General features: G+C 42.9%; 1 protein-coding gene across 1 annotated transcript in view; it reads right to left on the bottom strand.

Annotated features, from left to right (window-relative positions):
• Positions 1 to 7,067: 7,067 nt before the first annotated feature.
• Positions 7,068 to 14,304, bottom strand: part of T265_15020 (hypothetical protein) — a gene marked incomplete at both ends in the record, with an annotated part of 8,679 nt that continues 1,442 nt past the window's right edge. Inside the window, 2 exons of the mRNA XM_009176251.1 lie at positions 7,068 to 7,152; positions 11,019 to 11,152. Of these exons, the coding sequence (XP_009174515.1) occupies positions 7,068 to 7,152; positions 11,019 to 11,152 (219 nt within the window). The remainder of the gene's footprint in view (positions 7,153 to 11,018; positions 11,153 to 14,304) is intronic.

Genomic DNA, 14,304 nt, shown 5'->3' with positions numbered 1-14,304 from the left:
TGGATCCAACGACTGGAGCTCACACACAAACCATCGAATCTCTTTGGCACGTCCACAAGATGCAGAATAAACGCCAATGCGGCACACACTGATCTTTAATGGACAGCTACTTGTGTGAGTTCGTCTGGAGGCAAAGTTACCGAAAAACGGACCTTTTCGTGCAAATTACAAATGACACGCCCCAATTTCACCCTCTTCAATAAAAACGACGAGTACAAATTTCATATCCACTTTTTTCTGATCTTTTTTTGGGTGGAGGGAGTTGCTTTTTGCCTATCTAAAAAAGATCCGTTTTCGCGAGTCCATACATCTGGTGACCTTGGGAAAGACTTGAGCATCGAGGATCCCACCTGAACATCGAATACCCAGACTCTCCCGGAAACAGTGAAAACCAAGTCGATCAAGGACTCACACATGGGTACCGTATACCATATCACATAAAACGCGACTTCCGTGTCCGTTCCCAGATGATCATTGCTCCAGACAAGCTTCGGCGATATTCACCGCCACGCATAACAACTCAGCCACGACCTGCCAATCACAATCTTGCCCGTAAATTTCAACAACGAAGCGATAGGACGTAAGTTCGAACAGTTGCCCCCTATGAATCAATGTTCTTGAAAGGTCGCGAAAGAGAGGATACCGTCTACCAGTCACCACAGTGTCAGATGAACCAGCAAGTGGAGGGGAGAGTTGTAGTGAGAAGTAAGGTAGTAGAAGCTGAGAAGATAACAACCGGCGTTGAAATTGTGTTTGAAAAGCTCCATTCAAAAGTTCCACAGTCCTGAAGTTCTAACAGCCACGAACTCCGAGTCCTGCACGATTACAGCAATCAACAGGATCTTACACTAAACGGGTGGATAATGGTGACATTACGAAAACGGATGAGGACAGTTGTTAGGAATAAGGGCCGATGAAAGTTAGCGACACATCAACAGTAGCACTATTCCGTCAATAATGAATGAGTGAGGTAAAAGTTGGCGGGCACCTAATATACGTACCAAACCATTTGAGAAGAGGTATTATTGAGGAAGCTACTCACAAGATTGCTGAAAACTCTTCGACAGCCCACGACCGGTTTCGCCCTTCCGCTTGGGGCTCATCAGGTAGGCGCAGTCCCCGAGTTTCCGTCAGCCTTATTCTCTACTTGAACTCAAACTGGGCTTATTTCGACAAACACACTCAGTTTGGTTTTCACGGGAGACTAGAGTGATTCTCTTGTTGAAGAATGTGTGCGCTGTCTAAAGAAATCAACCTAATGGCAGCCCAAATTGAAGTCAAAAACCGACTTCAATACAGTGGTGTTGATCAAGTAAGGATTAAGAATGTAACTGTCTTCATCATCGGGACTTGGTAAGGAATGGAGAGGCCCGACTGTGTATCCATGCAGGGCGGGAACGTCTGAGGTTTTCCAGAGGTCTCTAAACGTAGACAACATTTGAGTAGCTTTTCAGAAAGGAAGAAGGTTGGGATCACCATTGGTAAAATTGAAGCTTCCAATCCCGGTTGAAATGATTATGGACTGCACAAATGAAATCAAACGTAGTGTCTTAACTAAGGTCAACAGCCAGAATTTGTAAGCACAAGGGAAAAGTAAATGGACCATCAAGAAGGGCAGATGAACGTTGGGCAATAATCAAGGACTTGCAGTGTCGAGCCATGAGCTAGACACAGAACAAAAGATTCAAATCACAGCGACTAGTGATCAAAGCAATGGAAATCCTCAATCATTTGAGTGCGATTTTGGACAAACCAAGTTGACATGTTGCGGTGTAATGGTTGTTTGTCAGTTGGCACCATTAGCACAAGTGGGGGGTGGTAAATCACGCAACCCTACCCTAATAGGCGTGATCTGTCCGGCACACACATAGAGCGATCGATATCTGTTATAGACGACACTAACAGGAATACTTGCATGAACTGAACAGGAGCAGCTGAACGTGAGACCCGGTTCAGATTCATTTTGGTTCTCTCCTAGCCACCCCCTTCCGACCTCAACATCTGCTAAAAAGTACTAACATACAAACTCCCTTAGCTGACACCAAACACCGAGTTAACCTGCTAGCTGGGAGTGATCTTCACAAATGGGTCTCCCTGAGTTTCAAATTTCGACCAGTCTCGCAACCTAGTCACTTGGCCTGACGAAACCTTTGTGTTCAATTCGAAGAATTGTCCAGCAATAAACCTAGCAATAATCTTTCACTCGTGATTTCCAGATCAGCTTCAAGCGTTTTTCAACCACTGAATGCTGTTCAACCTAATCGACACGTTTTCTGGCGAAGGGAGTAATCAATGCGGGATAGCGTTGTAAGATAAATTTAGGATCTCACATTCCTCATGCAACGAGTGTTTTTTGGATTCCCTTAATACATGGTTCCGCCAAAAGTCTCTTTAATCCCGATGCCCGGTATTTGATGAAACGATCACATGGTTTGCGAAAAATAGTTGCCAAACGTGACCTTTATCGCACTTCTACAGTACTTTATGCTAGGTGTAACAGGGGTGTTTTACTAGTGATGAGAGCGCAGAGTTTTGCTGCGACCCATCATCATCATCATCATCATCATCGTCATCGTCATCATCATCATCATCATCATCGTCATCGTCATCATCATCATCATCATCATCGTCATCGTCATCATCATCATCATCATCATCGTCATCGTCATCATCATCATCATCATCATCGTCATCGTCATCATCATCATCATCATCATCGTCATCATCATCATCATCATGGACAGCGTGACATCAGTGCTCAACACTGATGTTTCGCCTCCCAGGCACAAAACTACTTTGTTTTCTTCGAACCCTTGGAAATTCGAATGAACGGACCTCACAATCCTCTGTACTACCAGCCTTTCAAAATAAGTAGACTACTTGGAGTTTTGTACGAAAGTTTTTGCCATGTTTCACGATTGATCACTGTAACCTTAAGCTTACATCAAACCCGGATATTTCTAATGTGATCGATATTCAGCTAACTCTCTGTCTCATCTCAAAATTTCCGGTTCTATCAGTTCTACAGACTACCGTGTTCCGGACCTACCAGTCAATCTGCTCAAAAGAAAGTCCTATCTTTTTGCAAAGTAAGTTCCTTAGACGTTCATCATTGACTGTTTCCATTTAGCTGAGAGCATTTTAGCCCTTAAACCCTTGAACAAATCAAAAACACATCTTTGTGTTTATCTTTCGATGTCAGATTGTGTAAACTTCCGCCGCTATGTGGTAAACAGTGCACCGTGTGCGTTAGTGTTTTTTCTCTCTTTAAAAATAAAAGGCGCAGCTGCAAGCTTGCGAACGATTTTCTGTCGCACAGAAGGAAACTCGAGGATCAGAAGAGGCAATTGACGGTTAGTTTTGTTCATCTATGTCAATAAATGTCCAGCAGACACTTCGCTCTTTATTCGAGGAGAAAGCTAGGTGGGCAGAAGCCCCTCCCCTGCCTTCACATACATGGAAAACAGCGGATAACATATTAGATGTGAGTGAACGGTTAGTAAATTGCATTTGTTCGGTAACGGTGGTCTATTCTCAATTAATGTCGTGTTTTCCCCAGCTTCCGTTTTTTTTCGGACTGATTCATGTACTAACCGTTGATTGGTAGTTTTGGTCCTCAGTTTTGATTGGTCAGGGAAGGCTATGCTGGAAGACACATTGTAAGAAATTGCAAAAAAAATGTAAATTCTGACTGTATGCTCAATGTTGTTTCATTACATTTGTTAGTCTGACGCATGCATGAAACACAAAACTTTAGATTTTCTTGAGTTATTACTGTTGAGTACCCATCACTTTAACGTCACTGTGATGAAAAAACATGCATTCACTGACGTGAACCCTAAATTCTATTGTTCTTAATCTTGATTATCATGTCTGAAAGTACACGAATGAGCCTTAACCAAAATACTGGGCTGTTTGTGAACTTTGATTAGTCTTCAGATGCCACTTATAACGAAAGTCACAGATCAGAGAATGATTGCCTTTACAACCAAATGTGGTCCACTTCGATCCCATCCAAGAGCCTATGTGAATTTCTGATTAGAGTTTCATGTCATGTCGCTTAAGAGTCAGCAGTCAGGACGGAAAAAGCTGATTCTTACGGTTGTAGTAACTGTTCTCACCCGATGAATAGTAACCTATGCGAAACACGCGGTCAAGTTTCTTCCGATTTCGACCAGTCGTTCGAGACCACTTGCAGCAAAAGGCAAGGTCTAGCTACGGTCATTCTCCAAAGAAACCGACCTTGAAGAGAGCAGTCCTTCAAAAAGAACCTAATTACTTTGCGTTTGATGCTTCCGAGAACAGGAAACTTGGATCACGAAGCTTAAAAAACACTCTAAACACGTTTGTCATACGGTACTTTTTGGACGGAGTGAAAATAAATGCCTCTGTTCTGAAAATTACTGACCTTGACGCCAATGCCGTTAAGTAATCAGTTTGGCGGAAGATTTTCATGACACAAGCATTATTGTCAGAAACCATTCCAAACGTAGGTGTGAGACGCCTACACAGGCATCCACCTATGCTGAAGATTACTTTTGGTGGATCTGTGTACTCAGTCTAGGTGTTTCAGAATCCAATAAATGAAGTAACTCGCAATGTCTCAGTCCAAATCAACCGTGCATGAGACCAATTTGAAAAGCAAGCACTACACAAAAGTCAAACCAACAAATCTAGAGCCGGCTGAAAACAGCCCACTATCAGTTTAGAGCAACGCCAACTGAGCAATGGTCACTCTTCTCGATATGTTTTCTTCTGGCTCAGGCGTGTACACGGAATCGAAGAAATCGATCAAAGCAGCGAGTAAACGTCAAACTGCTTGAGATTAACGAACACGGTCGCAACTGATAACGCCAGTGTAAACTTGGCAAGACACGTGAAGCCGATAAGTGAGTGTCCGGTCACCTGAGACTGTGTCTGCGTAAAACGACCTTGTGTGACGACTGTGTGTGTGTGGGCCAAAAATACGGATAACGCTGGATCTGGGTGATGAAAGTGGCTCAATTCCTAGAAACTTGGTGGTTCAAAAACAGTCACATCATTTTGATGTCCGATGTCAATGATATAAGCTAAAACTATGATGCTTATGGAGACTCTCAATAGGCTCAACGTATAGAATCGAATAGTAAAATCAGTTGTCTTTTCTTGTATATCAGTTACCAGGACACAAGATGGATTGGTATAACGATACGACCGACGCAAATCAGCCTATGGGGGCATTACGCACCGTTCCGCAGCTTGGTTTTCCCAAGGTCAAACGGAGATGTGTCTATATGACTGGGTAATAAACATCCTGGAGTGTGATACAGACGTCCCAAAAATGTGCTTCAACTGACTGGCCATCCAGAAAGGATCCTGGCGAAATACCTTAAACCGGACTAACCTATTTGGGACGTAAAACGTAAGTCACGTTGCCGTAGCCTAATCAGAGGCGATGGGATGAACCTGCTGCTTGTGGGATGATTAGGAAATGGTTTTGCTGAGACACTTTGAGCCCCGTGCCTGTTTGTGGCTCTCACGAGCTACCGTATCATCAGGCAGGAGTGAAACATAAACTTGGTTGCCAACCAACCTCAATGTGTTGTCCTGTAGAGACAGCTACACAGGTCGAACAAGGAGATCGCACATAGATCCGCGTTGCGGCTAGGATAACGATATGTTAATAGTTCCATTTCATTCGCTCTCACTGACACAGGTTACAGAATTGACGTTGTAGTCGGTTCGAAACCGGGACTAAACGAGAAGATATGTTCTTTTCTGTTTCTCAGTGTAGTTTTTATTCGTATTTTAAAGTCCATGCTGTACATATAAAAGCAATTTATACAGACGCTGAGACTCACTTGGCAGGACAGACACACTAGGCTTCACGTGCCATACCTGGTTCATGATCGTTCTACCATCACTTTACTTCAATACTGAATGTTAATTTTAGCCAGTTTTCTAATTCAACAAACCACTCAGTTTTGTTATTGGCATCGACAGGGTATGAAGTCGTTGTTCATATGGTCAAGAAGGACTTTAGTCTGAGTGATTCGAGTTGAAGCTACCTCACTGACTCAAACTCAACGAGCTTTCAATAAGCGGGATGGTGGAATGGGCCACTGGTGAGTCCAGAGGTAAATTTTGCTGCTAAGAAACCGACGACGATGGTTCAAAATAAACTACACGAAAACGAGTACAACCTAACATCGTAAAGCTGAAATGCACAAACGCGTTTATTGCTGGGAATTTTGAGACTTGACCTGGAGGTGTTTTCGTAGAATGGAAGTCATCAACTGTCAGTCCAGATTTTGTACGTTGACTCCACGGACAAAGCATGGAAGAGAAGAGGCTGAGTTTTACAAGGGCTACTTTGATAGCAGCGTTCAACTCATAACTCTAAATTTAATGAAATGGTATTAATTATCCGGTGAACTATTTTATATCTCAGAATTGGCGATACCTTGCTTCCTAATCAGAACATTCTACTGAAGAGTCTTGTAGTTCTATTGGAATTTCACGTCCAAAGCACACACAGTCTTCAGCGTATAATATATAACAATATTATATACATAACATAAGTGTACTAGATACATGTGCGACCAGTAAGTCTGTCTAATGTACTGTGATATATCGCGTATCATTCCAACTAAAACGTGAAGCAGTCTTGTACAGCAAATTCAGTTGAAAAAGAGATCCTGCTGGATTCATTTGAGTGCACCGTCAAAACCAAATGAGTGTTCAGCTGGGAGTGTTTGGCGAGGTACTTCATACTTCCAGTGACTTACCTTTCAAAATCCACTGTGTCTATGTTAAACGGGGGCCAAGCCAATCTGTAGATGGGGTGACCTCAATTAGATTTTGGTCAGGGCAACTCCAAAGAACCCAAACGTGGGGCTTTCTATAAAAGAAACTGCTCACAAGGTTGCTGAAAACTCCTCGATAGCCCACGACCGGTTTCTCCCTTCCGCTTGGGGCTCATCAGGTAGACGCAGTTCCTGAGTTTCCGTCAACCTTATGTTCTACTTGAACCCAAATTGGGCTGTTTTCGAGAAATACATTCATTTGCAAATCGATTTGGTTTTTACCTTTATGAAAATATACTGCGATATCTCGAATATCGTGTCAACTAAATCATGAGGCGTCCTGTGTGCAGTACATTCAGTTGGAGGGCTTCATAAATGAGAGATCCAATTGAGTCTCCCGTGAAAACCAAATTGATTTGCAAATGAGTGTATTTCTCGAGGGGCTTTCTACTTTAAATTCCATAAAACTATAACCCACTGACCTAAACACGAATGTACTTTATCTGAACTTCTGAACTTTGTCTCTATGCATTTTACGTATTCTCTGTGGTCTTTGATTCCTGTTTGAAGATAAGACTGATCGCAGATGAAAGAAAATTCCTCCACCTCACAGAGGTGGTTAAACACAGTCACTAGCGTTGGCAGTCAAAATTTACTGAGTAGTACAACAGTCTGTGAAGACTCGGTGCTCATCGTGACATTGTCAACCTATACAAATCCATCCAACAATAAATTTTGCCTCCCCTTTTTCAGTCTAACCTATTTGTTCTTATTCCTCCCCTCGTTACCCTGGAGCCAGTGATATCTCCTTTCGCGGCAGTGGGGCACCAGTGGCCCCATCTGATGTTGCTGCAAGCCGTGATGATGATCAGGAAACTGTGCATACGAGCGCACGCATTCCACGCAAAGCACCAAACAACAAGCATAGAAAGAATGATTTATAAGACAACTAGAAGGTGAGCTTTCCATTCTCAATCGGTTTAACAGTTGTTTGAATGATTCAATTAGCTGAACGCAACTCACCAAACAATTCACTCAAAAAAAGCCAGCATGTGATCACGTGATGTGAAGAATGAGTGGCGCTATGTGACCAACTTAATCACACTTTTGGTTTTCTTCAGGTACTAGCCGGGAGGTTCAAACCTCAACCGACCGTGGAGATTTGTGAGGTGCCCTTTGCTTGTGATTCCCAAAAAAAGATGAGGCGGCCGTACATCACTTCTCGGTTTTTCGACATTGATTGACTGAAATTGTAAGGAGGAAACTCAACTGAAAAACTTTCCAGTTGTCCTCTCTTTAATCGAAAAACCAATTCAGCTCATTTACATTTTCCGAGACTGTTGTGAACAGACAATATTCCTGAGGTATCAACATGGAAAGACGGTGAAGGGCTGCAAATTAAATCCTCATTCGAACGGTCAACCAGTTACAGGAACCACAGTTTAGTAAACCTGGCAGGTACTTTGATCGGTAGGCTCTCATAAGGTCATTCGTTTGTTGGTTCGCCAAAATTAAATCGCCTTATTGGAAATTTCATCCTCCAAATGAATCTGATTTGAGTCGAACAACCGGAAAGCATTGTACTTCTCAGTGCACTTCCAGGCTTTTCAGGATAGATTGGCTCCGTTCACCGGACGAAATTTCCATGCAAACTTTCTGCTTCTCATATAACGTCTTTCCTGAGAACTTTTCGTCAGCCCACCACTGGTTTTATGCTTCTGGTGTGCGTTATTTAAAGAATATTTACTTCGATATCTTGAGTATCGTACCCGATTGAGCATAAGGCGTTCTTTGCATGGTTGAGTAATATTACAAATGAGAGATCCAGTTAAGTCTCTCGTCAATGCCGGAGCGACTTGCAAGTGAGCAAAGTTCGTCACTTTCCGTACAGTTTGATCTTCAAACAGACCAAGTGGCTGATACCAACTCGTCTATCCAATGAACCTGAAGAAGAGTGAAACCGGTGGTCGGCCACTCCGACTCCAGCGTTGTGTCAAGGAACACGGTGGTGGGTGAAACACGAAGTGACCCTTCTGTCGAACACCAAGTTTAAAAACATCATAAACGAATGATGACTAATAATAATCGTTCAGCAAAAACACCCTTTTGGTGCCTAGCTGCCATACCACCCGAAGAAAACACGAAGGCTGAGATACTGTCAGATTGCGCAAGCATAGGCTTGAACTACCGGACTCAACCACTGAGCTTTCCAGGTGATTCAGTGGAGTCTCCCGTCAACACCAACTCACTTTTCAACTGAATGCATTTCACCCAATATGGTGGTTCTATATTCCCAATGGTGTTCTGCGCATTTATTAGTTGCTTTGATTTCGACTTTGATGATGATTATGATTGATTTTGACTAGATGAAATTTCATGCCAACACTAACCAGGACTATTCGAGTGGGTATTGTGTGTGGATGCAAGCATCGGATACTCCATCCGATGCTGTCAATGATATGATTGAAATGGTCCCTCGCTACGCATTGTTTGTTAGCCAGGATTGTTGCTGTTTCCTTGATGTCACTGGAAGAAATTAATCGTAATCTACATTCCGCACACAATCAGGACCACAGCGATTAATTTTCATACGATCCTCTCAATTAATTAATATTTATGAAGACTTTAATGCATCTACTCCACTAGCATACCGGCGATTTTTCAAAGCTATTTTAGAGATTCGCACATACACTGAAACCAGTGTCTATCTCAACACACGCGCATGCACACACATCGAGTTGTTCAAGCCTACTCAGTCAGCGGATAGTCCAGTGGTCCAACTCAATGGAAATTCTCCCATTTCGATTTGTAATTGTGCCGTACTCGTCATACTTCACACGAGGGCCAAGGGTTTGGAAGACGAAGTATTTGGGATTAGAATCAGTGCCCGTCAAGAGGATTGCACATTTGGTCTCAAACCGATCTCGTGGAAATCTTGGGATTTACTCTGTAAATAAGCGTATTCCCCTGCGGGTGGATTTTATACCGCATATTACCCTAGGTGTCTTGTTTTACTTCTTTTCTGGGGTTTGGAGACAAATATCGGATAACCAGTTGAATAAGCTCTCTAATCCTGTCCTTGCATTCCGGTTTGTTTCATTTGTTTCATGACGCCAAGAAAATCGTGAGCATATTTCCACGGGGCAATAGTTTCAATTTCCTTGACCATTCTGAAATCAGACAACTCTGTCATTGAGCAGTCGGTTTTGAGGGGATTCGATCCAGATGAGTGTAGAACCGAGCTCCCCAGCCAGTCGGAAACTCACCAGTTTATCGCTGGGCAACAAACGCAAGCGATAATCGAATAAGGAAAAAATCTCTTGACATTATCACTCACTGTATTTCCCTCTCCACCAAAGGCTTTTGGATCGGTTAGAATAAACTGGAGGTTTGACACCGTTTACTGGCATGTCCGAGATAATTACAGCATGCGCAACAATCCCACGCGCACACAGATATAGCAGCGACACTCTGAAAGGAGACAAACTTGCTTCCAGTTTCCATGTGCGAGTAGAAGTTATTGGATGGTACACTCACCTGTACACCAATTCGGTTTTGACGGTAGACTCACCTGAAACCAAGCTGAATTTATCGTGTTTGATGTTCTTGTTTAACTGAATGTACTTCACCAGGCCGCCTCAGGTTTCAGCTGATATGATATTCAAGATATCGCGTGTAAAGACGTATAGACTGCTCTAAGGTTGCTGAGAAACCTTTATCAGCCCAGAGCTGTCGTTATCCTTCTTTGGGGTACGTCAGGTAAGCATTGTCCCAAAGTTTTCATCAATTTTTCGTTCAATTTGAACCCCATTTGTACAAAATTTGACTTATGCGCTCATCTGCATTCCAATTTGATTTTGACGCGTTTCTCACCTGGAACCCAATTGAATTTCTCGTTTATGACTGTGCCTACCCGATGATCATAGCTTCCTATCTAGGATAATGTGCACTTCAGCAGATCTACTATAACAGCTATCTGTGGTCACGGTTGTTTAGCTATGATTCTCACACCAAAATCGTTGCACAAACGCACGCAACACCGAAATGCAAATACCCCGTCAACGACAAAAAGAATATTCGACGAAATATGATACGCAAGCAGGTAAAAATGTAGGTGGGCTTTCCCCGGCATCGAAGCTTCTTCACCTAAGATAGTCGGGAGTTGAAAGCTGAATATTATTCCCATGGGAGAAGCCCGAGGTGCCCAAGTGGTCAGATCACGAATCTGCTGACCGGGAGATCCATGGTTCGAACCCGGCCTCTGCCTCTCGACTCCCCGTGTCTAGGCTTGGGCGACCTGGCAGTATCCCAGACTTCGTTCTTTCTCCTGATGGCATGGCACTTGGGCACCAAAAATTGTGCCAGAGCTGAGTGACCTTGTATTTTTTCATGCTTTTGATGGCCTCGTTTTGTAACATTTTCTTATTTTCCCTTGGTTTAGCCATTTTGGTGATCGGAGCTACTCAACAACCTTTGAAAAACGTAAGGGTGTATGGACGATGAGGAAGACTGATGAACGGCTTATCGTGGATTAATCTATCTCGTCGTCCAATGAATGGATGATTTCGACCGTAGATAAAAGAAACTGTAGGCATTAAATGACGTGGGATCGTCACGTTTCTATGTCAGGCTTTAGGTGGACGTTTGTTCTGGTGTCCGTGCAATGTATTCCTTCAGTTGTTTTATGGAGACATCATTTTTTCTCGTCACTTCTGTGCTGAAACTAGGGGATGGAAATGACGCAGTAGTAGCCCCCTTTGGATGCCCCTCTGCCATGCCAATGGAAGAAGGCTAGATGGTTCAACCCTGAACAGAAGCAGTCAATATGCTGAGGTCGGAGTCGAAACACTGGTCTACCAGACCGTAAGCTGGCTTGTTATCCACTGAGCTATCTCGACGCCCAGACGGTGAAACAATTTGTAAAGGGCTTAGAGAAACTTTCATACATTAGTAGGATGCATTGTTGATATATTACTACTCTGTTGAACTGAAACTGTACAAATCACACAAGCAATACTGTAGTAATCACTTGGTTTAATTCGACAGTTCTTGTGCACACATCAGTTACTTGATTAGGGAACACAGCCAGTTGCTGTAAACTTAAAGTTAATTTCGTCAGAAATGAAACCAACTTTCTGTTTGAAGTAGTAAAATGTCCGAAATTATTTTTTTTCATGCAAACATTAGCATTCCGATCACAGCTTTTCAAAGTCCACATGCCCCCGAGAGCTTGGAAAAAAGCAAGTATGCATTCAGCCATGAGGTTTGTGGTGGTGACTGGTGGCACAGTTTAGAATGTCGTCCACTTCAGCCGTTAAACTTCCGAACCCAACTAAAAAAAGATCGCCATTCTGCTCCGCAACACTGAACATGATTGGTACAAACACGTAGTGTGGTTGGTTCATTCAAAAAAACAAGCAGCTAGTTTTGAGTGGTGTTCATCAGGCATTTCAAATGGTAATGCCCAAAAGCTGCAGAAAATAAGCCTTCTGTTGAACCACAGGGTTTATTTGGCAAGCATCTAACACTGAAGCTAAAACGATGGATTTTACGGACAAATCCGTGAATGGATTTGGTGAACTCACTACAGATATGAGTCTAGCCTAAACGGAGTGATTTTTCTCGGTAGAACGGTAAAACTTGCCGGATGGAACTAGTTGGATCAGCCTGGATGGCAAATATAATCAAACTGTGTGAATTCAACCCAATCTATCCAGCGTTCTATTTTTCAAACAAACTGGTAGGGGTTAACAAAATGTAATTCGCAAACGTTTCGTCACCATTCGAGGAGACGTCTTCAGTGCGCTGTTGGTTGAGTAGTTCCTCTTTTCGTGCCTACGTTTATATGGGCTAAAAAAGAGCAGCCTTTGCGCCGAAATCTGGATTCTGATTGGTCCGATCTTAATCTGTTTTGAGTTGTGGTTTGTATTTCCTGTTTCCTACAGCCACGCTACTGTTGAAATTGCCGTCCATTGTTGTCTCTCTCGGTTGGCCCGTTCTTGATCTGTATCGCGTCGTGGTTGGCTTCTTCCAGAATCCAGGTTACAGCGCAAAGGCTGCTGTTTTTAACCCATATAAACGCAGGCACGAAGTGAGGAACTACTCAACCAACAGCGCACTGAAGATGTCTCCTCGAATGATGACGAAACGTTTGCAAACCAATTGCCAAGCTCGGCAAACAGATTAAGTCACCTGATCAATTAACAAGTAATACACTCGAGCTACCAATATTCCAACACATTACCAACAGATAGATGTGTTGAAATGAATCCCGCGTAGATTCGTCAGTTTAGTAGAAGCATGACTCGAAATAAATGGAATATAGACTGCTTCCAGTACAACGTTTACACAGTACGAGAGTTCGGTCCCAAAACATTTCATCTTATCGGTTCCACCAGTGTTTCATACAACAGATTTAATATGGCTCAGTGGTTAGAGCGGGAATTTAATGACCACAAGTTCCATGGTTTGAACCCATCCGAACTGCTCTTGTCTAGGCTTGGACAACCTATCAGTATAGAAGCCATCGTGCTTCCTTTGGGTGTGAAGGCAACTTAGCTTGGAAAAGGTTTACATGCCACATGATGCGTTGAATTTCAACGATAAGGGGCTGGACTTCAAAATTCTCCCTGAGATAGACAATGCTAACGATCACCCGCGAGATATGTTCCACGTTGGACCGCCTGTATACAATACGACAACGAATTTAGATAAACAAGTAGCTTGTGCCTTTGGGGCGCTTTATCATCGTCGAGTTGACGGGTTTCGAAGACGTTTTCTCTGCTAGCTCAAACTAATCATCACAGCAACTTCTCGGGCGAGAAAATAAGTTGCTTACCGATGTTAACTTCAGAAGCATGTTGGAAAACTGTGATTTTATTGTGCTTAAATGCTTCTATATATTGGCTCTCCGGAAAAACAACCGGCCGTCAGCATTAGTCAAGCTTGTAGATATTTTGGAAAGACAAAATTGTAAAAAGAACGCGCAATGACGAACACGAAATTTACTATATGTTAGATAACTTAAGGCTATTTAACGGAAGTAGTTTACCGCTCGAAAACTGGCCTTTTGACCTCATACGAAGGTTTTGCTCTACGGGAGGGGTGTTAAAGTTTTAAAACAGTATATTTGGTTTTTTCATAAAGAAAACTGCTCACAAGGTTGCTGAAAAGTCTTTGACAGCCCATGACGGGTTCCGCCCTTCCACTTGCGGCTCATCAGGTAGGCATAGTCCCCGGGTTTCCGTCAACCTTAAGTTCTACTTGAAACCAAATTGTACGAAATTAACGAAATACACTTATTCGCATATCAAATGGATTTTCGCGGGAGACTTAATTGAATCCTTCGTTTATGATATTATTCAACTAAATGTGCTGCCGCCTCGTGTTTCAGTTGGTACAATATTCGACATGACGCAACTGATATGCAACTGAGCGTATTTGTCGAGATCTATCCAATTTGTGTTCAAGTGAAACATAAGGTTGACGGAAACTCGGGGAATGCGCCTACTTTGTGGAC

This window comes from Opisthorchis viverrini (assembly GCF_000715545.1).
Source record: "Opisthorchis viverrini unplaced genomic scaffold opera_v5_326, whole genome shotgun sequence".
Taxonomy (NCBI): Eukaryota; Metazoa; Platyhelminthes; class Trematoda; order Opisthorchiida; family Opisthorchiidae; genus Opisthorchis; species Opisthorchis viverrini.
Note: the sequence above shows the minus strand (reverse complement) of the source record. Positions and strands in the feature narration are given on the sequence as shown.